The 26,004-nt window shown below is 38.4% G+C and overlaps 1 protein-coding gene across 6 annotated transcripts in view; it reads left to right on the top strand.

Annotated features, from left to right (window-relative positions):
- The window catches only part of PKP4 (plakophilin 4), a 214,697-nt gene extending 190,586 nt beyond the window's left edge, over positions 1–24,111 (top strand). For 5 of the 6 annotated variants that reach the window (XM_054043462.1, XM_054043461.1, XM_054043466.1 and 2 more), the window contains 11 exons: positions 351–534; positions 1,534–1,651; positions 2,210–2,401; positions 2,594–2,767; positions 4,632–4,782; positions 8,695–8,890; positions 14,164–14,248; positions 14,373–14,490; positions 18,517–18,648; positions 21,159–21,232; positions 22,033–24,111. In XM_054043462.1, coding sequence (XP_053899437.1) covers positions 351–534; positions 1,534–1,651; positions 2,210–2,401; positions 2,594–2,767; positions 4,632–4,782; positions 8,695–8,890; positions 14,164–14,248; positions 14,373–14,490; positions 18,517–18,648; positions 21,159–21,232; positions 22,033–22,281 — 1,673 coding nt within the window. In that variant the 3' untranslated portion in view covers positions 22,282–24,111. The remainder of the gene's footprint in view (positions 1–350; positions 535–1,533; positions 1,652–2,209; positions 2,402–2,593; positions 2,768–4,631; positions 4,783–8,694; positions 8,891–14,163; positions 14,249–14,372; positions 14,491–18,516; positions 18,649–21,158; positions 21,233–22,032) is intronic. The other variant, XM_054043463.1, reaches the window with a different exon arrangement.
- The last annotated feature ends 1,893 nt before the right edge of the window (positions 24,112–26,004 follow it).

Genomic DNA, 26,004 nt, shown 5'->3' with positions numbered 1-26,004 from the left:
ACACTGCTGATCTGAAATTACAGGTATGCTCCCTGATGGATCAACCAGACTGAGGAATGTTGAAGAAAACATATCCCACAGTTTAGGAACCACTTTGTCTCCCCAACCTGTAAAATAAATCTTTTAAGGGCAACTTTGCAGACCACCTGTTGGTCATATGTGGAGAATAAAGGTTGCATTACAGAATTAATCCACTATATTTCTTTTGGTTGTATATAGGTAAATTAATTTTCCCCTTTGTTTAAGGAGATAGATATTATGTGGTTACTATTGGTTTATATTTGTTCACTGTAATCAAAGTTACCAGTTATCTTCTGACATTAAATCGTACAATGGAATTCCCTTTTTAGGAGTTCTCTGGAACTTGTCCTCATGTGATGCAGTAAAGATGACAATCATTCGAGATGCTCTATCAACACTAACTAACACTGTGATAGTTCCACATTCTGGATGGAATAATTCTTCCTTTGACGATGATCATAAAATTAAATTCCAGACTTCTCTAGTTCTGCGCAATACTACAGGATGCCTGAGGTAAATCACCCTATTCAAGATCTCTGTTAACACAGTAATCAAGTTATACAACAATGTATTCAAATTCCTTTTAAATGGCAATTTCTTAAATAATATAGTTGTTACATCCTTTTTAACGCTTTTAGTTCTTCCTCGCATGCCAATTAGTAGGAAAAGAGCATAAATTTAGGAGCTCAGAGGTAATATTTTATGAATGTATTAATGCTGCTACTTGGTAAGGATTAAGCTTCTACTGTTTTTGTGCTCATAGCTAATCTTTTCCATATTAATCACCACTGTCTTGATACTTGAAGGTACTGTCTATGAAACTTATTCTTTCAAACCTTGAATTAACTTGAGTAAAGCCATCTCTACAAAAATCATGTGATACAGTTCACATCACTAATAAGATTATATAAAATCTAAAACTTAATTTTGATGAAAAATAAATTTTAGAGGCATTTATTTTTAATGAAAAACCTAAGTAAGAAAACTAGGAGTGCTTTGTTAGATTGAATTTTTAAACATTACTGACAGCAAACAATGTATATAAATTAAATGGACACTATCAATTAAAAATTGTTCTATTGAATGAACTTTTTTTACCTGCTATTGTTACAAGTAATATCTGAGATTACTATAAATGAAAGCAATTAGAGACAAATGTGTTTTTTCTATTTTTTTTAATCCATTTACCTTCTGCATTTGACACTTTATGTATAGTCAGTTTCACTGTTTCCTCTCTTGTTTAAGTGGGTGTTTCAAACAGCAGTAAGAAAAAAAAGCACTTTTAAAAATAGGAAAACATAAAACCACAAAAAATGACAGGGAATTCAGGGGCCATGTGCAGTACATGAGACTACTTTAAAAAAAATTATATTATCAACCGACTGTATAAAAAGACTTTCCTTCTGCAAATGATTTGATTAGACCATTACTTGTATATATGTATGACTCTGAATACCATACATAAATATACAGTATATTGATTGATATTCTTACTGCATTTTAACACTTTAGGAATCTAAGCTCTGCAGGAGAAGAGGCAAGGAAGCAGATGAGGTCTTGTGAAGGGCTGGTTGATTCTTTGCTATATGTGATCCATACATGTGTGAACACATCAGATTATGACAGCAAGGTGTGTGCTTATTTTAACTAAGTAATTTCTAGGTATCAGACTAGTTGTCTGATGTGCCGTTTTTGTTTTGGATAGTGCAAGTCAGCCACAAAACTCTTGAGCTCTACTTATTTTTACAAAACCTTTTCCACCCCTACATTTATTTATGCACAAAATCAAATTCTGTTGTGGAACACAAATTTATTTATTCTGTGTGTTTAATTCTCACGATGAAGCACCCATTCTTTGGGGGGGAGGGGGAATAATAATTTGCACTTACCATGCTTTTTATCTTCAAAACTCTTTTTAATAAATGCTTAATTAATCCTCATACCACTCCTGTGAGGTAGACCCCTATTATCTCCAGTTTTATAGTTGAGAAAACAAGCAGAGAGACTATAATTTACCCAGAGCCATAGAGAGAGTCATTGTGAGACTGACAATTGGAATTTGGGAGTTCTTGTTCCCCAATCCTATGCTCCAAAAATATTTTCACCTGTACTTGATTTGTTTTATATGCTGTTTCACCATTTGTGAAAGTATATTAATTACAGGATATCTCCATACTTTGGGTTCCAGACAGTGGAAAACTGTGTGTGCACACTGAGAAACTTGTCCTATCGCCTAGAATTGGAGGTACCTCAGGCACGTCTGCTGGGTATAAATGAATTGGATGACTTGTTAGGGAAAGAATCACCCAGCAAAGATTCAGAGCCAAGCTGCTGGGGGAAAAAAAAGAAGAAGAAAAAACGAACTTCACCAGAAGATCAGGTTTGTATTTTTCTTCTATTATAAAAACATCAAGTATTGTTTTTCCAATAGTAAAATACTGTGTCCAGGAGAAAACTGACCATACCCAGTAATATGGTGACTATATCCACTTTTTAAAATTATGATATAAACATTTGATTTCAATTTTGCTTAAACCTATATACTTACAGCTAATGTGTTTTTCTTTCTCAGTGGGATGGAGTTGGCCCTATACCAGGATTTTCAAAGTCTCCTAAGGGTGTGGAAATGCTGTGGCACCCATCTGTAGTAAAACCCTATCTAACACTTCTAGCAGAAAGCTCCAACCCAGCTACTTTAGAGGGCTCTGCAGGATCTCTCCAGAATCTTTCTGCAGGCAACTGGAAGGTATTGTATTAAACCCATCCCATAATCCTGTGGCAAGTGAATTTCCACCTCTTCTACTACACTTGTACTTCAACTAAGTGTTCCCCTTTAACAACGTCATGACATCTGAGCAGGGTAGAATATGCCATTTCCTAAAGTGCATATGGTGGTTCTCCATTAATCAGTGTTATTAGTGGTCCTACAGTGCACCCCTCCTGTGTTTCTCCATGAAACCCAAAGTCCTGAGATATGCTCAGTGGCTCCTCTGAGGTGGGTATTTTCCTAAACTCACATTGAAGTCAATGGAAATGGAGGATCCTCAGTATCCTGCGCCAAATGCATCACTTCCTTAAGACTTGCCTGCCCTCCGTTTAGCAAAGCAAAGGAAATGTCAAAGCATAAGCTAGAGTCAAGCACAGTGCATTCAGACACCCCGGCAGTTCCGTAATTCCTATCCGAGGCCTGTCTGAACACAGAACCAAACGTGCCAAATTTCAAGATGTCTTTGTGATGTGGGCACACATACTTGGAATTAAGATTAATTTAGGGAGATTCCATTCTTATTATTTTTTATTATCTTATTATTAATTATTTTCATATCCTATTTATTCTTGGTATTCTTTTGTCTAGAGAAACAACAACATACAGTTCGATATTTTGTATTTTTGTAGCCCTTTATGTTAAACACTTACACAATAGTCTAATAATCACAACTGTTTTATGAAATAGATAAGCAAATACTATTGTCGTTTTACAGAAGTATAATCCGAGGGAGAGAGGTTAAACAATTTGTCGAAAACCACTTATGGTGTTAATGGCAGACCTGGGTCTGGCATTCAGGAGCTCAAGATTGCTGGGCGTTGGCTTAAATCTCCAACTGTACCACAGCCATTATTTCATTAATAGTATTCATAGTTGTCATAATATAAAGTTCTTCTGGTTTTCATTTTTAAATAAATTTACAAATAAAGTCTGTGAGGGGAAAAACATTGGTAAAGGTGAGAAAGAGAAAACTTTATACACTTCTCTTGGTCTCAATTTCCTTACAGTCCTCTCCATTCCACTCCTTTTCACTTTCACAGGGAAAGGCAATGAAGAGCTAGCAGCAGAAAATGGGTGGCTATTGGGAATGGCATTAAAATCAGTTACCACTATTTAGAAAAAAAAATGAAAACTTGTAGGTTTTTCCCATTGAATACGTGTGCCAAAAAAAAACTTTGAACACTGAATTGTGGTGGAAAATGACTGCCAAAAAGACCAAAGCCAACTAAAAAAATGTACAAAATAATAGATGCAAGTACCACCTCTTCCCAAGTATCAGAACATGGGTATTACAGTAAATGATGGTAGTTGATACCTAATTGGTTATTAACAAGAGCAGGGCATAATTTTTATTATTTGCTGCTATATTCCAACTGTGCACTCCTGCTTCTGGCCTCATGTATGGTGCATTGCAAAGGCACCACATGATATCTCTTTTTAATCACTTTTATGTATTTATCATAGAAATAAAAATATTCATTGCTTTCTTTGCTATACAAAAATAGCTGACAGATATCATTTGGGATTTTCAAGCTTTTGTGACTGACATTTTTAATCAATCTTTTTCCTGAAATACTATTCCCTCTCTAATAGATTTAACCTCCTTTGTCAGTAGATTTCTTTTATTAATTCATATATTTAAACATTCTTCTACAAGGAGAACAATTTCAGTGGCACAGAGGCCTAACTCCCAGCGCCAAGTAATGGGAACTGGGCACCCACTTCTTGTGTCTGCCTTTGGAACTTTCCCACTAAAACATGTATGAATTGTAATACAGTAAAAGATAATATTGGTGCTGTTTTAATATGGTAGGTGTGTAAGTAATTGAGTTTTGTGTAATAGTTTGCAGCATATATTCGAGCTGCTGTCAGAAAAGAAAAAGGGCTTCCAATCCTTGTGGAACTTCTGAGAATGGATAATGATAGAGTTGTTTCTTCTGTGGCAACTGCCTTAAGGAATATGGCTTTAGATGTTCGCAATAAGGAGCTTATTGGTAAGTATATGTAACTATACTTAAGTATGCAGGGATAGCAGCACAACGCAATCCTTCCTTCAGTGCTTGAAGAAAACTTATTTTAGGATGAGAATACACCATGTGAGCTAGTTGTGTATCAATCATATCACATCATTAGAGTCACATACATTTTAATCTTCTTGGCAGAAATAGCTTTTTGGAGCAATATTGTCTTATTTGTTTGTCTTTAGTCAACCTGTGCAGCCAGTCCCCTTACAGCAAAAAGAAGTTGCTTGAATTCAAACTGAATCATACAAGAAGTTTCATTGTAAAACATGATGAGAAATACCACTCCCCTTTCTTGACGCTAACTAGTAACCTTCTCAAAGGGCTACTGGGTCCTGTATCATAAAGGGATTTAACAGGTCTCAATGCACAAATAAATGCTTTATTCTGACAATATCAGATTTGTTTTGTTTTGTTTCTCCTGCCATAATAAGTGTTTCCACCAGAAACCAGCTCCAAGTCTAAGTATACATATATATGTAATTGACAGGGCTGTTCTTCTAGAGATAATTCATTAATTATTTCCCTTTTCTAAACTAATGATGAACTCTCTTCACCTCCAACCTGTGCCTTTCTGTTCTTATATACTTTTCCGCTGAAATATAAGCACTTATCCTGCCCTAGATATGAAACCTTGCAATACCAATCACGGGAAGTGGAACAGCATATGCTGCAATGCCTCACCCTTGACTGTTCTAGTCTAAATTAACTCTATCAACATTTGTCATGATGCAGAAAATCTTAATTTTTGAACAGGAAAAAATGTCTTTCTGGCTTTGTTTTTAGACTAGTGTGGTAATTAGGCCAGTGTTCCTTGTACAAATTAAAGGTACAGTTCATGCTCAGAAATGTAAATGCTACTGCAAGTACAGTTTTATAATAATTTTATTTATAAAGCTTCTCCATCCTGAGTAGTCTGGGTGATGTGCAATAATTTTGTGATCATAAAAATGATCTTGCCAACTATAGATCAATACTCACTGCTTTGTGATTTAGGTAAAGATTATTGAGAAAGATGTTGGTGACGCAGCTTTGGTAATATTAACAGTCTTCAGATTCATAGATCAGTCTAGGGGTCTATGTATATCCAGGCATGGGATGGAAACTACAATAGCTGCATTGGTCAGTGATCTTCTGTTGATGAACAAATAGAGTTTGTGTTGATTTTATTAGACCTATACATTGTCTTCAGTCAAATATAGTTGATCATACTATACAGCTGATCATAAGGCATTAACAGGCTCTAAGTTTTGGCAGGAGTAGATGAGAGCCCCTTTTAAGTGTTTTTACTCCTTTTTACATTGGAGCACCAGCAGGTGATTGTGGGCTATCATTTATGCACCCTGAGACTGGAGGTAAGGCAGGGTTCTATTTTTTCCCCTCTCTTTCTCAATTTCTATGAGGCGAACAAGAAGGCAGTAAAAAGATGGGTGCTACAGTGTCTGCAGCATCCTGATAATACCCGGCTGGACCTCTCTAAATGTATGAAAGAGAGATACTGGCATAGTATTTTTCCTTTGTTAAGCCTCCAGACATGCTGCAAAACCGATCTAGTTTTCCACAGAAATTTGAGAAGGGGATGGAATTATTGATTGGTATATGGTGATTGTTTTTGTGTAGTTTTGACTATGATAGTGGGGTTAGTGGCAATGGAGGGTACATCTATACTCTAAAAAAAGACCTCTGGCCCAAGTCTCAGAGTTCAGGTCAATTGACTGAGGCTTATGTGGCTCACACAATGGGCTAAAAGCAGCAATGTAGATTCACAGACTTGGACTGGAGCCGGGGCTCTGAGACCCGCCTTTCTTGCCACGTCTGAGTTCAGGCTCAAGCCTAAACATCTAGTCTGCTATTTTTGGCCCCATAGCACAAGCCCGAATCAGATGACCTGGGCTCTGAGACTCGCTGCCATGGATCTTTTTTGCAAAATAGACATACCCAAATTTAACTGGACTAATATAATTATTCTGGGAATTTTAAGTCTTGTATGTAGACCCCAGAGTTTGATTTTTTTTCCAATCTAAATAAATAAAATCAAAATAACATTAGAAATACTGAGAGGGTTACAATTTTTGTTTCTGGAATTTTGCAATATACTTTTGCCAACTTTGTCTTACGTAACTCTGCATTTCCTAAATTTGTATGTGAAGAAATATTTAACAAAAATGAGGTTTGGCATGTTTTTGCTTTGAAAAACATATTTGCAAAAATTAATTAAGTTTCACTTTAAAATAGACCTGTTGTAGTTGGAAAATGTGTGTACCTAATGTTTTGCACATATCTACAAACAATATAATAATCAAAATCTTCCAAAAAGTAGATAGATAAGATAAACAGATGAAAGATCCAACCAAGGAAAGAGGAGAAAGTGTCTAATTATGGAAATAATAAAGTTATATATAGGTGTTGTTGTTTTTTTTTAAATAAAAGCCTTGAGGAAAAATCTGTTTGATTTTAAATGTGGAGATATAAACACTCTAGCAAATGTCAAGGTAGATTGAATTCCACACCCTAGCAGGTACTACACCAAAGGTGCCACCACTTCACCTTTTGGTTAGCTCCCTCAAAGGCAGGTGGAGTCACAGTATCAATATATCCCAGGTTGTCTGGTTTTAAAAAATATTGCAGTTTTCTAGTATGCTTAAAAAGAAGTTACTTTCAGTAGCATTTCTTTTGTGGTTAAGGATCAGAATTTCTCCCCTGACATTATGCAAACACAAAGTTAATACCTGTATGTACAATTTATCCCATTATTCACCATTATATATAAATATATGTCTTCAATAAAAATAATATTTACTTTAGCTTTAGTTAATTTCCTTTGTTTGCAAAGTGATTATTCCTGTTTGTCAGTTGGTAATTGAAATCTGAAAGAGCTGAGATCTAATCTTTTATGGGTGATAAATGAGGTGAACAGAATGTCTGGTAATACCTCCAAAACTACAGAAAGGCTTCTGCACACCTCTCTAAAAGGAAATCTCAGTATGAGCCCACTCCTCTCCCAGTGATGAGAAATAATGTCATTTTTCCTGTAGCAATTCCACTTCTGATCAATAATTCCTATTTCTAAACTATCCAGTATTAAGGCCAAGTTGTGCCTTCTATCCCACTTTATTTAGCCAAATTCTTTATTGCATCTCTTCCTATATGGATGTGTTAACAGATATCCTATAGTGTACATAAACATTGTTAAACAGTTTCATTTGTGCTATTTTCTGGTCAAGTGGTGGTTTGTGTCCATCTAAAGGCATAAAGAGTTTTGAATAATCATAGTATCTGTCAGCAACTAAGGCACGACTTGAATTAGGGGAAAGGGTAAGTGATAGCAAGTTCCAACATTTTCTCAACCTTTTATTCTTTTATTCAACTTTTTTTTAAACTATCACAATCAGAAACAATGAAATGTGATCATGCAATAATCACCTATCAATTCAAGTCCTGTCTAAAGAAGACTGGAATATGCACAAGTGTAACGTCTTACACATTTCTATAAAATTTAAGTTGTTTGAAAGATGCTTTAGTAATCTTTTTGTAACATTGCTTCTCTCTTGCTATAAAACAACTCTGCTAAACATCCTTAACTAAAATAAATAAGCTCACAGATCAGTGTATGTCTGTGTACATTGGCACATGGCCATAATATTTTTTATCAGTCTTTTCCTAATCCAGAAGAAAAATGCAATGTATTTTTCATTTAGCAAATTACATTACAGTGTCTCTTGCCTCTGTGTGCAATCTGAATTATTTCAGTTTTCCACTTAGTGTTGATTTTTTATTCTACTTTCCTCATTGTTGCTTTTAGACATATATTTCTTGTCAGAGTGCTTATGTTTCAAATGTAAATTGCAAAGTGCATTTCCTAACTTGGTTTATGGATTTTTGTAGGTAAATACGCTATGCGAGATCTGGTGAATCGCCTTCCAGGAGGCAATGGCCCAAGCATATTGTCTGATGAGACTGTAGCAGCAATCTGCTGTGCTTTGCATGAGGTCACCAGTAAAAACATGGAAAATGCCAAAGCTTTGGCTGACACAGGAGGAATAGAAAAACTGGTGAACATAACAAAAGGAAGGGGTGACAGGCAAGTGGGCAGCTAGATTTGGAAGCAAAATGTTTCTTTCATCCATTTCAGATAAAAACAAGAAAACAAAACTTGTAAAGTGAATTTCATGCAGAAAAAGGATTTGTTCCTTTGGTTCAGGTTTGCTGATAAGACGAGCAGTCTCCCACAGCTGCAAACTGTATTATTTCCATATAGTACTTGCCAATCATTTACATTGAACAGCATTCTCCATATAAAGCTTCTAGGGGCTGTACGGTAAGTAATATACTGTAGTCAGATTCATTGGACCTATAAAAGTATCTGAAAATGATGTTATGAATATTACACACACACACAAAAGTTAATAGAACATTATTAAGATTTGAAAAGTCAGGCAAGTAGAAGTTAGGAAATGCCAGAATTAAGATTGCCTATGGAACCCTAATCTGGCCCCCTTGTGCATAACATTATGATAAAGTATTTAATTATATATGATCACATATTATTTTTTCCATAGGACCTCTGTCTCAATCCATGCACAGCATGGAGGTTGCTCACTTAATGAGCAGCTCCTCAATATTTTGTTTTCTCCTCATTGTTCAGTGTTTGGTCCTAGGTCCTAGGTCTTACTGCACACTACCCAAATCCTGCTCTGAAAAAAAAATTCTTAATTTCTTCATGGGCTTTTCTCTGGTGCTCATCACTGTAATATCTGAGTGCTTCCCAGTCATTAATTAATTTTATTTTTGTAATAACCCTGTGAGATGAGAAGGTATTATCCTCTTTTTACAGCTGAGGACCCAAGGCACAGCGAGATTAAGGTCAACAGTATCCACTAATTTTGGGTGCCCAATATGAGATGCTTACAGCCTAATTATTCAGAGTACTTACGATTACATAGCATTTTATATGTTCAAAGCCCAGCTTCCATTACCTTTAGTTGCAGTTGTGAGTACTCAGTACAGCTGTAAATTAGACTCCAGGGGTATCAAGTTGGGCAGCCAGAAAATGAGGGGTGCCTAAGTAATGACCACCTGTGAAAAGTTTGAATGAAATGATCTGACTAGTATCACATGGAAACTATGTGGTAGAGGGAGTGATAAAATCCAATTCTTCAGGGCAGCATTCAGCTTCTATTACCATGAGGCCCTCCTGTCTGTTGTAGCAGACTCCTGCCTCATTCATGACACACCTTCCAATTTGTGCAACAAATGATGCAGGGATCCTAAAGACAAGAGCCTCCTTTACCACACCACCCTGATTTATTTCCAGAGAAGGTCCATCCTGCGCACTGAATGACCAGCATTAGATGGGTATGGGACATTTTGCCCATAGGTTTCATATATATTTGCTGAAAGCAGAGGAATGGTGAAACTCATAGATCTTGGTTTCCATTCTAGGCTGCGGAGGAGACAGTGATCTAATGGGCACAGACACTACCATTTCCTCCAAGCTTGACCCCTTCTGCCCCATCCTCTCCAACCTTTCCCGATCTTGTCTCTACCTAACCATTAGCTCCATGCCCTGTCCCAGTCCCCTTGCCTATCCATTCCCATGGCTTCTTATCCCAGCCCCAATCTCTTTGACCAGTCAGTCCCTGTTCCCTACTCCTGGCTTCTTGTCCAGTCTATGGCTCACATTCCTCCTTCCTCCACACTGACACCCAGTCCCAATCTATCTGCCCAGGTTTCTCATCCAATTTCAGTCTCCTGGCTCCTTATCCCAGTCTCTTTGAGCAGTCAGTCACAGTTCTCCACCCCTGAACCTCAGCTGCTTCTTCTTCAAGTAGATGCAGCTCTGTATTCCACTTAGGTGTGTGTGCACCAGAGCCATAAATTTTACCTAGCAGAATCCATAGAGGGGAGGCACTCATGCCTTGTGCCGTAGCATCTCATTTAGCTATATGAGGCAATGTCACCTTGACCTCCCTCTGTTCTTTCTTCCGCCCCAGCTGGAGTCAGAGTTCTGTGTGATTTTCACCTCGCAAACCCTCTATTTTTAGTGACTTTTCTAGTTGTATATAGTTAATTAGTACCCTTAGTATAGCTTGCACCCAGATGGTCCAGTAGCAAAGATGCACCTTCATCCCTCTCCAAATGTGGCTCAGGATGGTTTACCATCCAACTCTTCACCCCCTAAACAGATTGGTTCATCTTTCTTAATTGGTCCTGGACTCCTTGCAGTGGTGGATATGTCCAGAGAATGTTTGCCAGGGCATTCCCTCTGGCCCTTGTGAACCAGGTCTGCTGTCACTGATGCCTCCCTGATGGGCAGCACACCTGGGGTTGCTGAAGTTCAAGGTCTGTGGTTGGAGCAGGAGTCCTTATCAATTTGCTGGAGCTTCAGGTCTTCTACAATGCATGTCATGCTTTTCTGGACCGTATCGGGCTCAATGGTTCACATACTTACAACGATACCACCACAATGCATTATGTGAACAAGCAAGGGGGAATGTGTTCCAGGATTCTGTCCCAAGAGGCAATCAGATTGTGGCAGTTCTGCATCAAGGAGAGTGTGATGGGGCAGCTGCCCCTCACTGGTAGGGGTTAAAAGCAGCCCTAGGGAGGCTGCACTGGAGGCAGCCAATTAGGGAAGGATTGACAGGAGCAGCCAACAGCCTCATATAAAAAGGGAGCTGCAGGGCAGAGGCTGGCAGTTCTCTGCTAGGAGCCCAGGGAGAAAGGATTGTGTCTCTGGAGGGCTGAGAGAACTGCTAGCACCCTGGACAGAGCAGTGCTGCTAGTAGGGACCGGGGGAGCGAGAAAGCTCCTGGCTGGCTGCTGAGGCCCTGAGGCAAGGTCAAAGAGGATGCTGGGGCATGAGGAAGTGGCCAGACAATTCACTGCAGTAGCCCCTAAGGGAAATGGCTAAACAGTGGACTGCAGGTCCCGGAAGTGGGGAGCACAGTATGTGTCGCAGAAAAGGATGCTGCATTCCTTGGAGAGACATGGGTCCTAAACCAGGAGTGATAGCAGCAAGGCACCACCCAAAGAGGGCGCATTAACATGCAGAGCTAATTCCCAAGACAGCCAGCAGGTGGTGCTACAGTGGTGAGTGAAGCCCTTTACAGAGAGCACTAACCAATAGCTGACCAATTGCCCAGAGTCCTGAATCATCTCGTAGACCATCTGAGCAGGAATTTTTCCCTAAAGGTCTCAGAAGAGAAGTGTCCTCTGGGTCATCTTCATAGCGTGGGCATTCCGACAATCGACCTGTTTGCTACAAGGGACAACAGGAAACGTCACCTGTTTTGCTCTCAAGAGGCCTCAGTCTGGGCTCCCTGTCTGATGCTTTCCATCTTAGCTGGCATTTGGCTTGCCTGTGTGCTTTTCCCCAAAACCCGATCATCCCACAGATCATCCTCAAGCTGAAAGCAGATTGGACCAAGCTCATTCTCATTGTCCCAACATGGCTGAGGCAGTGCTGGTTCTCTGACTTTCCCGCATTGTCAGTTCAGTCTCCCATACCCCATCCTCTCCATCCTGACCTGCTCACAAAGAATCACAGTCACACATTGCATTCAGTCCCCTACATCTCACGGGGTAGCTTCGTGGCTAAATGAGGAGGAAGAGCAGAGTTTGGTGACAGCTGAACAGGCCCTACTCAACAATAGAAAGTTTTCTACCAGAATGGCCTATTCAGCTAAAAGGAAGCTGTTTTCAGTGTGGTCATTGGCTCATAAAATTCAACCAACACTAGCTTCTATCAATGACATCTTGGGGTACCTGCTGCATCTTCAGTCGTTGGGACTTGCACTTAGCTCACTGAAAGTGCATCTGAGGGGGGTTGGGGCAGCAATGCCTTATATAGCCAGGGGAGGCTACAGCCTCAAGGTGCGAGCGATCCCCCTCTACGGATACTGCTAGGCAAAATTGTCACTCATTGCACTGGGCCATGCACACACCTAAGTGGAATTCACGTCTGCATCACACCTCAAAGAACCGCAGTTAAGTAACCGTTTCTTGTCAGATCTGTCTCCTCTCTTCCCTGCCCCGTTCCTCACCCCTACTGGTCCCTAGTCTCAGCCTCTTTGCCCAGCTAATCTGTGTTTTTTCACTCCACCATCCCAGCACTAAGTCATGGTTTCTCTCTCCCATCCCCCTCTAGTCACTCTGTGGGGATGGTGCATGCACAGTCCTGTCAGCAGTAGAAGCTATGAGGGGATGGAGCATGCTCAGTGAAGATGAAATCTTTGGGGAATTTAGCTGCTAAAATCTAAGTCTCTACTGAGAATGTGGGAACTGCGATTTGTTGGTTTTTTTTTTTAAAGTTTATAACTTGGTTAAACTGGAGTAGATTTTAACAGGGACAGCAAAAGGCATATCCCTGATACAAAGGCTACCCCCTGCCATATTTCAAGTTCCTGCTCCAATGCATGGGGGCGCTATTGCTTGTCATAGAAAAAGTCCCCAGAATTTTTTAACGTGGCAGAAGTGTATTTTTTTCCTTGCCTTGTTCCTGGAAATTGCTGAAACTTATAAATAAATAAATAGCCTGAGGCAGATACCTGACACAGAACATTTCAGCCCAAATGGTAAAGTGTGGCAAAGTTATAAGAAACTGAAAACAGGATCTTATAATGGGAAGAGACAGGCAATGTTATTACTAGCTACCAGCCCTGCCTACAATAATCTTTATATTTGTATAGGATGATTGCTTTAAAGGCAGAAGTGTAAATGATTTATTATGATATATTTGAATGTTATTTTATGTAACATATGCTTTCATGAAGTGTGCTGGATTGACAGCCCTGGAGAGAGAAGTTTATTCACAAACACATACACCACAGACACTAGCAGTCCTGACTACCCCATAGAGTATGTCTACACAACAAAGAAAAACCCCCGGCTGGCCCATGCCAGCTGGATCAGGCTCGGGCTGTGGGGCTGTTTCATTGCCATGTAGACTTCCGGGCTCAGGCTGGAGCCTGAGCTCTGGGACCTAGAAGTTTACAAAACAATGAAACAGCCCCGCTGCCTAAGCCTCACGAGCCCAAGCCAGCCGCTGCTTTTTTTTTGTTTGTGTTGTAGACATACCCATACTGCTTTTTCATGTGTTTCAAGGCTCACCTGAAGGGATCACTTCTAGTGTCAAGCTGTGTCTTACAGTCCTATACAGCCTCTTTGCTGAGACTGCCAATATGACTGTTAGTTGCAGTAGTGGAATTTTTGTGACATGGTAATCTGTTCACTGGGCCTTAGGCTGAGACTACCCAGCCCATTTCACATAGTGTTTCAAGCTGTAATGCGTACATGCACTTTCTTTACAAGAGTCAATCCTGTATAATAATAGAATATTCTTTATCTTCTTAGATCATCACTTAAAGTGGTCAAGGCAGCAGCTCAGGTATTGAATACATTATGGCAATACCGAGACCTCCGTAGCATTTATAAAAAGGTAAATTACAAGTATGGTTCTGACAAAATTAGCATTCGTCTGGAAACAGCTTCACAATGATTCTGAACCATTTATTTTAATGAAATGTAATTCATTTTGACATACTCCTTTTCCCACTCCACAGGATGGATGGAATCAGAATCATTTTATTACACCAGTATCAACATTGGAACGAGACAGATTCAAATCACATCCTTCCTTGTCTACAACAAATCAGCAAATGTCACCTATCATTCAGTCAGGTCTGTTAATATCCCTCTTTGTGGACAGGTTGCCTGAAGGGCTTTTCCATTTGAGGGGGATCTAGTATGTCTCTTTTAGAACTTCAGGGTATCTTTGAATGTGCCTACCTTACTTTCAGTGATATTACAGTTTTTAGCCCTTAGATTACTTATCAGTCTTGCTTTTCAGACCAGTGCATTGGAATTAAGGGTTTTCTTTTATATTTTGTTACAAAACAAAACACAGTATGATTTATGCATATAATATGTATATACTATAATAATACTTCCTTCAAAGTGTTTGTTGTTAGGAGACATGAATCCCAGTTATTAGGAAGAGACTGGTAATAGTAATGGGAGATTTGATCATAAGAAATATAGATAGCTGATGACCAGGAGAACCGCTTAGTGAATTACCTGCCAAATGTGAAGGTTGTGGATCTCTCAAGACATTTGGACAGGCATATGTGCAGTGCTGGGGAGGAGAGATTCTGGAGGCCAAATTTAGGCTGCTAGATAAGACATTGAAGTCCAGGACCTACACGGTGGCATTCTCTGAAATGCTTCCAGTTTCACACACAGGGCCAGTTAGACAGGCAGAACAGCAGGGTCTCAATGCATAGATGTAACAAGGATATAGGGAGAAGGGGTTTAGGTTTATTAGTATCTGGGAAACCTTTTCGTGAAGGAGGAGCCTATACTGGAAAGATGGGCTCTACCTAAACCAAAGCAGAAACCAGATTGCTGGCATGTAAAATTAAAAAGGGTCATAGAGGAGTTTTTAAACTAAGGGGCTGGTGGAAAGCCGATAGATGCAGAGGAGCACACAGTTCGGACAGAAACATCCCGTAGGGGAGGGTCTATTAATGGGGATACTCTATGTTGATAAAGTATAGGTAGGAACTGAAGAGAAACAATCAAATGAAAAAGTCCCCATTCAATTGCATCACATAATGGTAGGCAGCTAAAAAGTGACAAATTTTATAAGTGCTTGTGTACAAATGCAAAAAGTCTAAATATTAAGATGGGTAAACTTGAATGCCTAGTATTAAATGAGGATATTGATATAATAGGCATCACAGAAACAGTGGAACAACAATAATCAATGGGACACAGTAATACCAGTGTGCAAAATATATAGGAATGACAGAGTAGATCATGCTGATGGTGGAGTGGCACTATATGTAAACGAAAGTATGGAGTCCAATATAGTAAAAAATCTTAAATGAATCAAATGGTACAATAGAATCTCTATGGATAGAAATTTAATGCTTAAATAACAACGAGTATAGCAGTAGGAATATAGCATTTGACCACCTAACTAGGCTGGTGATGATGATTGTGAATTCTCCAGATTAGAGAGGCTACAAAAATAGAAAACTCAATAATAATGGGGGATTTCAACTATCCCTGTATTGACTGGGTAGATGTCACCTCAGGACAGAATGCTGAGATAAAGTTTCAAGACAGCATTAATTACTGCTTCTTGGAGTAGCTAGTCCTGGAACCCGCAAGGGGAGATTTAGTCCTGAGTGGAGCACGGGATCTGGTCCAAAAGGTGCATATAGCTGAACTGCTCAGTAGTAGCAACCATAATATAATTAAATATGACATCCTTGTGGGAGGGAAAATCCCAAAGAACCCCTCAGTAGCATTTACCTTCAGACAGGGGAACTACACAAAAATGAGGAAGCTAGTCAAATGGAAATTAAAAGGTACAGTCACAAGAGTGAAATGCCTGCAAGCTGAGTGGAAACAGCATAACAGAGGCTCATGTTAAACGTATACCCCAAATTAAAAAATATAGTAAGAGGACCAAAAAGTGCCACCATGGCTAAACATCCCAGTAAAAGAAGCGGTTAAAGGCAAACAGAGCATTTAAAAATCGGAAGTTAAATTCTGCTGAGGAAAATAAAGGAGCATAAATTCTGGCAAGTCAAGCGTAAAAGTATAATTAGGTAAGTCAAAAAAGAATTTGAAGAGCAACTAGCAAAAGACACAAAAATGTTTTTAAGTACCTCAGAAGCAGGAAGCCTGCTAAACAATCATTGAGGCCACTGGACAATCAAGGTGCTAAAGTAGCACTCAAGGAACACAAGGCCATTGCAGAGAAGCTAAATGATTTCTTTGCATTGGTCCTCGTTGCAGAGGATGTGCGGGAGATTCCTACACCTGAGCTAATCTTTTTGTGTAGCAAATCTATGGAACTATCCCAGATAGAGGTGTCATTAGAGGAAGTTTTTGACCAAATTGATAAACAGTAATAAGTCACCCAGACCAGATGGTATTCACCCAAGAGTTCTGAAAGCACTCAGATATGAAGTTGCAGAACTACTAACAGTGGTATGTAACCTATTACTTAAATCAGCTTCTGTGCCAGATGACTGGAGGATAATTTAATTTGACGCAAATTTTTAAAAAGGTTCCAGAAGCAATCCTAGCAATTACAGGCCAGTAAGCCTAACTTCAGTACCAGGCAAATTGGTTGACATTACAGTAAAGAACAAAATTACCAAACACATAAATGAACACAATTTGTTGGGGAAGAGTCCACACAGCTTTTGTAAAGGGAAATCAAGCCTTACCAATCTGTTAGAATTTTTGAAGGGGTCAACAAACATGTACACAGGGATATAATGTACTTTGACTTTCAGAAAGCCTTTGACAAGGTCCCTCACCAAAGGCTCTCAAGCAAAGAAAGCAATCATGGTATAAGAAGGAAGGTCCTCTCATGACAGGAAATGGTAGGAATAAATGGTCAGTTTTTAGAATGTAGAGAGGTAAATAGCGGTGTTCCCCAAGGATCTGTATGGAACCAGTGCTGTTCAATATTTTCATCAATGATCTGGAAAAAGGGGTAAATAGTGAGGTGGCAAAATTTGCAGACGACATAAAATTACTCTGGATAGTTAAGTCCAAAGCAGATTGCAAGGAGTAAAAGGCTCTCACAAAACTGGGTGACTGTGAAACAAAATGGCTGATGAAATTCAGTGTTGATAAATGCAAAGTAATGCACATTGGAAAACATAATTCCAATTATACATGCAAACTGATGGGGTCTAAATTAGCTGTTACCACTCAAGAAAGAGTTCTTGGAGTCATTGTGGATTGTTCTCTGAAAACATGTGCTCAATATGCAGCAGCAGTCAAAAAAAAAATCTAAAAATGTTAGGAACCATTAGGGAAGAGATAGATAAGATATCTAAAATATATATAAAATATCATAGTGCCACCATACAAATGCTTGGTACACCCACACCTTGAATACTGCATGCAGATGTGGTCACCCCATCTCAAAAAAGATATATTGAAATTGGAAAAGGTTCAGAAAAGGGCAACAAAAATTATTAGGAGTATGGAACAACTTCCATATGAGGAGCGATTAATAAGACTGGGACTTTTCAACTTGGAAAAAAGGGGGCGTATGATAGAGGTCTACAAAATCATGAATGGTGTGGAGAAAGTTAATAAGTATTTTTTACCCCTTCACATAACACAAGAATCAGAGGTCACCCAATGATATTAATAATGGGTAGCAGGTTTAAAGCAAACAAAAGGAAGTACTTCTTCACACAACGCACAATCAACCTGTGGAATTCATTGCCAGGAGATGTTGTGAAGGCCAAAAGTATAACTGGTTTTAAAAAAAAAATAGATAAGTTCCTGGAGTATCGGTCCATCAATGGCTATTAGCCAAGATGATATGGGATGCAACCCCATGCTCTGGGTGTTCTAAGCACCTAACTGCCAGAAGCTGATAATTGCCCTGTTCTCTTGATTCCCTCTGAAGCATCTGGCATTGGCCACAGACAGAAGATAGGATACTGGGCTAGATGCACCATTGTTCTGATGAAGTGTGGTCGTTCAGTGTTCTCATGATTCGTGGGTTGTTGAAGACATTTGGCCTCACTTGTACCAGACAATATTTTTTAGAGTGGTGATGATTCTGTAACCAAACTCATTGTCATATCTCCAGCTATCACTCTCATTTCCCTAAGTTTTTTCAGACACTGATGCTCTTTCTTTCTCTTACCTCCTTTTCATCAGTTGGCAGCACATCTTCATCGCCAGCACTGTTAGGAATTAGAGAACCTCGTTCTGAATACAATAGGACACAACCTTCTATGCAGTATTACAATAGCCAAGGTGATGTCATTACGCATAAAGACACATATACTGGTAAGAGACCAGTTAGATTTATGCTAAACAAAATGCTTCTAAAATACTCTTTCGGCCTGGGACAATGTACTGTGTGCAGTTAAAAACTAGTGATTGGACTATTTTTGTTGCATTCCTCAGCAGCAACAAAATTGTCTTGAACAATAATGCTATGTCAGTTGTTCACCATTGATTCCTTGAGCAAATCACTTTCCTCCCAGATATGACCGTTTTATACTGTTGTTTTGCATTTGTTGTTTTAAAAACAATGCATCAATGTAATAAAATTTGAAGCCAACTTAAATATTGTGCTGCAAAGGAATTTGTGTAAGTAAAAACTGGTATGTATCTTGACATCTCAGCTGCCCTGAGATTCAGTTACTTATGCTTCTGTACTTTTTACATTGTTTTTTTGTTCATTTTTATTTATTAATTTTACTGTGTGTGTGTCAGAATGGGATTTTTGTTTCGGTTATTTTTTGCTGTTTCTCTTAGAAATGCCCAATTTACCCAAAAAAGAAGAGATCAGGTTACATATTTGTCTTTAAAAATGTGGAAAGGTTGTGGTTCAGTGAATAACAACACATGTGGGGCTTACCATTTAAAAGTGATCTTTGATTATACCAAACTGAACATTTATAATCAAACCATGTTGTTGAATATTTATTTTTATTTTATGTCTTTATTCATAAATATTAGGGGGGAAATATGCCAAGACTTCATATTCTCCCTGATCTCAACTGTCTTAAATATTATTATGCTCCCCAAGTAAGGCAGAGTAAACAGGGAAAAACACAAATTCCTTATTTAAAAAGCTGGTTTATTAAACAACAACAACAAAATCCTGAGGCAATTTAACTGCTGCTGAGGGACAGATCTCATTTGTGCTGTTGTCTTTTAAGCTGTGATTTCACACTACTGTTTACTAATGATGTATGGTTACTATGGCAGTAAATGGGTGTTTTACATCAGGAATGCTACATTGCAAATACAATGTTCTTTTCTAAGGAAATGCCTGTTAAAACATATATTGTGAGATTTATTTGTCCGGCTGGCATTGTTGTAAAGTAACAGTTTTTGCATAGACGCATCACATAACTTTTTTTTTTGGTTTGTTTGTTTTTCGGCCAACAATAAACTAATTTGTTATAGGTATGGGGTTTGTTCCTTTCGAGGTAGATGATAGATGGCATATCACCATTTTACATAAGGGGAATCTAAGGTGAAAGCTAATCGTCAGGTAATTTGATCAAAGCAACAGGTAGAGTTGATGGCAGAGCAAAGATTAGAATTGAGGAATTTGTGGTTTCCAGTCTATCTTGAGCTCAAAACATCCTGCTCGCACTTAACTTATTGTAGCCCACACTAACACCATGATGTTTTGTTCCCTGTAATGGCTAAAACATATATAAAGGATTATGTGAGTCTTTTCCTGCATTTAGATAATTACCTGATCTTTTAGTTCAGTCAGTAAAGGCTCATGCTTTACAATCCAGAAGTCCTAAGTACAAGCCCTCAGAGTACATATCCAGGGGAAGTCATTTTACTGCCAATGTTCAGTTACTACTCCCCTTTATGATGATTCATTTTTGATTTTCACCGAGGGTAATGTATCAGAGGGGTAGCCGTGTTAGTCTGAATCTGTAAAAAACAACAGAGGGTCCTGTGGCACCTTTGAGACTAACAGAAGTACTGGGAGCATAAGCTTTCGTGGGTAAGAACCTCACTTCTTCAGATGCAAGCTTCTTGCATCTGAAGAAGTGAGGTTCTTACCCACAAAAGCTTATGCTCCCAGTACTTCTGTTAGTCTCAAAGGTGCCACAGGACCCTCTGTTGCTTTTTACCGAGGGTAATGATTTTGCCCTCTAGTGGCAACACCCTAGGAAGAAGATTAAGGTTCTACTGCTGCTGACAGCTAATGGAGATTCTCTTTTACCCCAACTAGTAAATCTTCTACTTTTGGACCCATAAATCTTGTTTCAGTTCCAAGCTGGGATAGATTCCTCACTCTAAGTTATTTATAGATATAAACGGAGGGCAGAAAATACTCATGCTTCACCTATCTCTGTGGTCAGGTGCCTACTCTCTCTTCACCTCAGACTTACTGAAGAAAACCTATTAAAATAACCACAGAAAACAAAAACATTTCCCAACTGTAACTTTAAATATGTTCCAATGGACTCTGCCTTCATGTTCAGCATAAGGAAAACCTCAATCCCAGTGCCATGGAAATAAATTAGAAGGAAAGGTTGTAGATTTTATTTAAAAAAACAAAACACAATAATATGCAAGGTGCACGTTTTACCCACTGTCATTAATACTTTAGATGTCATTACAGTAGTGACACTATCTTGATATAGTAGACCATGTCAGGCCCTTATAAAACAATTCCACTGATTTCAACACAGGGAGGGACTAGCAAGATGTGAAAGTTTCTAAATATACAAGTGCCACTTTCATTTGTTATAGGCACTGTAAAAACTAAAGTTGTTGACAGACATTAAATGATAAAATACTATATTTTCTTACAGGGTCCAGCAAACCTTCACCGATTTACATCAGTTCCTATTCCTCACCAGCAAGAGAACAAAATAGACGGCTACAGGTAATTTTTGAAATCTCATTTTAAAAGAATACTGATAGCAAGGCTCAACATATAATGATAGTATTGTTTGTTTTAGTAGAACTAAAGGGAGAGTAAAATGTGAATAAAAGCACTTCTAATAAATAGTTTTTTAGAGAGTGTTATTGTAACTGGAAATAACTTACCAGTTTATTGCCTCTGTATTTCCTTTTTTTAATCACTTGACTTTAATTATTCATCTATTCTTGTTGTGACTGGTTTGTGAGACCCATTTCCTGACTTGCCTTTTTTGTAGTTTCTGAAGGGAGAGTCATAATCCATGCAATCTAAAGATACTTTTGTTATCTGAATGTTTGATAGTAAATATGGCTGTGTCTACTTCTCTTCCCCCCAGACCTGTGATTCCATGTGGGTTTAGTTGCACTTGTGGAGGGTGTAGAGTAGATGGGGGGGTGAAGAATTTTTTCCTCTATTTCATCTAACCTTTGGTTAGACTTCACACTTGTTCTTTAAAAAAAAAAAAAAAAAAAAAGTCTTCTGTGGGATACTGGCCCAATTGGTGGAGCTGCACCCACTGAGAAGTATGGGTCTGAAAAATCATAGTGACTTAAAAGAGTAACATTTTAGAGATCAGTATGCAAAGACATCACTGCACCACTCCATTGCGTGAATGGATAATACATAGCTACATCTATGCAATAAAGCCTATTATACACACAACTCTGAAAACTCACCCAAAGGTAGAAAAAGAAACTCAAATATTTTTCCCTCAAAATCTAATTTTTAAAAATTAATTTTTTATTTGTCCATTTTGTCAACAGCATCAGCAATTGTACTACAGTCAAGATGACTCCAGCAGAAAGAACTATGATGCATACAGATTATATTTGCAGTCCCCACATAGCTATGAAGACCCCTATTTTGATGATCGAGTTCATTTTCCAGCTACTACAGATTACATGACACAATATGGACTGAAATCAACCACAAATTACGTAGACTTCTATTCCACTAGACGGCCCTCTTACAGAGCAGAACAATACCCAGGGTCACCTGATTCTTGGGTGTAGCATCAGAAAGTTTACACAGAGGAATGCTATAGCTTCTAATCTTGCTTGGGAAGAAATGGAATGGCCTGTTTGCTGTTTGGATGGTGAAATGTGAAAGTGAAGTAAAAGGAGGAACAAGGAGGAGCTTTTTTTCAAGGACTTATCAGGAAGGTGAGAGAGAAATTGGAAGGGAGAACTTCTTGCTCTGTTTAGACGTTAGATCTAATTGTAGTTCCTGTAGTCTGGTGAAGGTGTGGGCGATGTGATGAAAGGTTTGAGAATTGAGTAAAATGAATTTGGAAAATGTGTAGGTCAGATAAAATTAAAGCTGATTTTTAAAATGTGAATAAAAGTCTTGTTATGATAGTTTGTACAGAAAAATAAAATGGATGCCCTTCTTGTTTTATTGCTATTACTAAATGTCGAGATTGTATGCTATTATGTCTTGTAAATTTCTTTCATTGGTGTAAATATGGAAACGCCATATTGGTTAAAAGTGCCATCATTTGTTATGCAGTGTGTCATTTGAAAACAGATTTGGAAAGCTGACATCTTTAAACAAAAAAAGAAAATACAAGGAACTGTTATAAATTTAAAAATATATCATTTTTGTTTTTGAAATGAATAGTGTAATTTTGAAGCACAAAGTACAGTCACGTATATCTACACTTTTCTCATTCCCTGCCTCTTTCATAGGATACTTCACTGCCATTTTCAAGAAAAATAAATGTGGAAGTCTCATCCATGGAAAGTTGTTTCCTGCTCATTTTTTATTTTGTGTGTGTAATATACAAAACAAATACAACAAATGTGAATTCTAATTGCATGTTGTAAGAAGTTTAAATATCTCTCACCATTTTGGCCATTTTCCCAGTTTTCTATAGTTCATACATTTATTATTTGTCAAGCTGGTATACCAAAGCATGAAATTATGCACTTGCCTCCCTTGTTTTTTCCTCTAGCCTAGTGTTTTTACTTTCTCTGTTTGATGAATCCAGGATATTTCACAGTTTTATCGTGTTTCTGCCAGAAAAAAAGTTGGAATAGATTTAAGCCCCTTCTTTTTCCTTCACAGAAATTTCATCCAGCAACCTGACCATCTGGCCTATATTCCACTTGCTCTATTAGAATTCTTGTGTAAAAAACAGTCATAAATCATGCATTTGTCCCATGCTATTGATGCTACTAACCTTCTTATATGTATTTATTACAATATTCATTTGCCATTGTTTCACTTTCTTTATAGAGCTCAAAGTGCTTTACAAGTATCAACATTTCACTGTTGGGGTAATTGAGGCAGAGAAAGATGAACTGAATTGCTTAAGGTCACACAGCAAGCGAGCAGATAGAATCCAGTTCTCCTGACTCTGTCTGCTAGAACACTGCTGCCTCTGTGTTAGTGAATGAAAAATTCCCAACAAAATTAATAAGTTATAGGCCAAACTCTGACAGCTCTGCAACCCATCCCCCACACAGGTTACCGTATGGTTGCATAGGTATAATCATGGGCACAATTTGCCCCCAGGTCTGCAGACGGTGCCTTCTGTTTCCAAAAAGATCTATTTTTAATGCAGAATGTCTTAATTTATTCCATTTTTAGTCTATTGTTATTAGGAGCCACCTCTGAACAGATCATTTAGCAGACTGTTAATTAACTGTCATCATAGCAATTTACAGCTCTTGGGTGCAGAGAATATAGCCCAAAGAGTGGTAATTCCACTGAGCCACCCCTATGGGTTACTCATATGTTTGTGTGTATTGTCTATTTAAAAAATTGACTGTAAACATCTAAATGTGTGGTGATGGGCTCTGTACAAATATCTAATAAAATAATAATACCTCATAGTGCTATACTGTGTTAAGAGCCTAAAGCTACATAATAAAAGAACTTAAAAGGTGGCAAATACTTTTATTAGGAAGTATTAGCAAGGTATTTCAAGATCTCCCACCCCCTACAGTCTGTATCTTTTTAGCTTGGATTTTATCATTTGCTTGTTGAGGGAAGGCTTTATGATTTAGTTTACAATTTTGCTTCCTGAAGCTAGATGTTTCCTCTGTGGATGGTTACAGTCCATGGTGTTCTTTTCTCAGAATCCAGTTGTGGTGGTGCTCCAAGAAAGACTATGGAGGAAGTCACTTGAGTACTGAGCAGTAAAGTGCTGAAGTGACTCTGCCTCTCTGCTGAGACTGAGTTCAGAAGCAAGAGACCAAGGAAATCCCTCCAGGCCTGGTTCGTCTGTGACGTAGCACAGATATCATTATGTCTAGACTGTTCCTTTTTGGCACACTGATTTTTGTGATCCAGTTAGACTTTCAGCCTGGTTTCAAAATGTCAGGTGCACAATTATGAGCTGAATTCCTTTGAAGAGAATCAAGTTCACAATTGTGCATTCAGGTTGACGTCTCCAGGGAGGACAATAAAAATGGAAAAGGCATACTTAACTAGAACAAAAAGCAGATGGCCTTGGGAAAGGGGATGCAAATTTTGAAATTAAATGCCACCAAGAAGCTGGGAAACTATCATTTTTGTATACACCTTTCACAGCATTAAATTGAAAACGTGGTACAAGAAAAACAAGAGTCAAAACTTTATTCAAAGCAGCAAATATAATCCTGAATGGATTTAGAAGATATGCAATGGAGACTTAGTAAGAGACATACACATCTCTCTTGGAGGATTCATATGTGGAAATAACTTTTGTGGAATAAGTAAGCAGGGGGCAATTTAAAGGATAGTTAGAGGTATTACTGAGGGCCCTTAGAGAGACAAAGTAGGGGAGGATGACCAGAGACAACTGATACCAGTAGGCTGGGTCTGATGCTGTCCTACCAAAGGGTCTAAGGTGGTAATCAAGGAAGGGTTCCCATTTTGAGATTCTTACTAAAAAGGCCACAAAAGATACTGTTTTCAGGTCTGTCGTCCTGTCTGCAGGGGAAACGCTTATTATGGACAAGAGCCAAATTTAAGGGACATAAGGTGACAGTTGTGCATACGGTTTTACAAAGTGTCCATGCCTACCCTAAGGTGTTAGTCTGATTGGGATAGTTACATATAAATAAGTGTCCAAGGAAGGCTAGACAAAACATGAATTTTAAGGATAGATTTCGAAAAGGAGAGGAAGAATGCTTTTCTTTCACTTAGATAGGAGCTGTTTCAAACCTAGGATTTGTCTTCACTACAGAGGTACCTGGGGCCTTTCTTGGGTGTTGCCCCAACCCATGTCAGAGATTATGCAGGGAACTATGTAAAATCTAGTCAGGTTTGAAAATTTAGGACCGTGATTTTAAGAGACTAATGGGTTCTAGAACTGTTATGGGGATGAAGCAAAAACACTTGGGAACGAGTTTGGATGTGAGCAATGAATGAAAGAAAAATAAAAAATTAAATTGAGTTGTGGTCCTGGATAAATTAGTGCAGTTATCAACAAATGGTGAGGAAAAGACACGTTTTTGGTGTGGGGAATTTGAAATAACTGTAGGACATCTGGAAATGTCTGAGATGTGAGTCGATAGACAAGAAGAGTTCAAAGCAGAGTGAAATCTTTGTGCTGTGTGGGCATAAAGTTGGTGTCTGATGTTGAGAGCAAATGAGGCTGCCCAAGGTACAAGTAGAAATATTCCCTCCTCCCAAACGTTCTTTCTAAAGGGAAGTGGGAGTAGGAACGTTCTCTATTTATAAATATTACATAGCAATAAATGTCAGGCTTATAATGTTTTCATCTAGAATCAATAATTTATAGTGCT

Source organism: Malaclemys terrapin, chromosome 11 (genome assembly GCF_027887155.1).
Source record: "Malaclemys terrapin pileata isolate rMalTer1 chromosome 11, rMalTer1.hap1, whole genome shotgun sequence".
NCBI lineage: Eukaryota > Metazoa > Chordata > Testudines > Emydidae > Malaclemys > Malaclemys terrapin.
The sequence above is the reverse complement of the archived record's forward strand: the minus strand, read 5'-3'. Positions and strand labels throughout refer to the sequence as shown.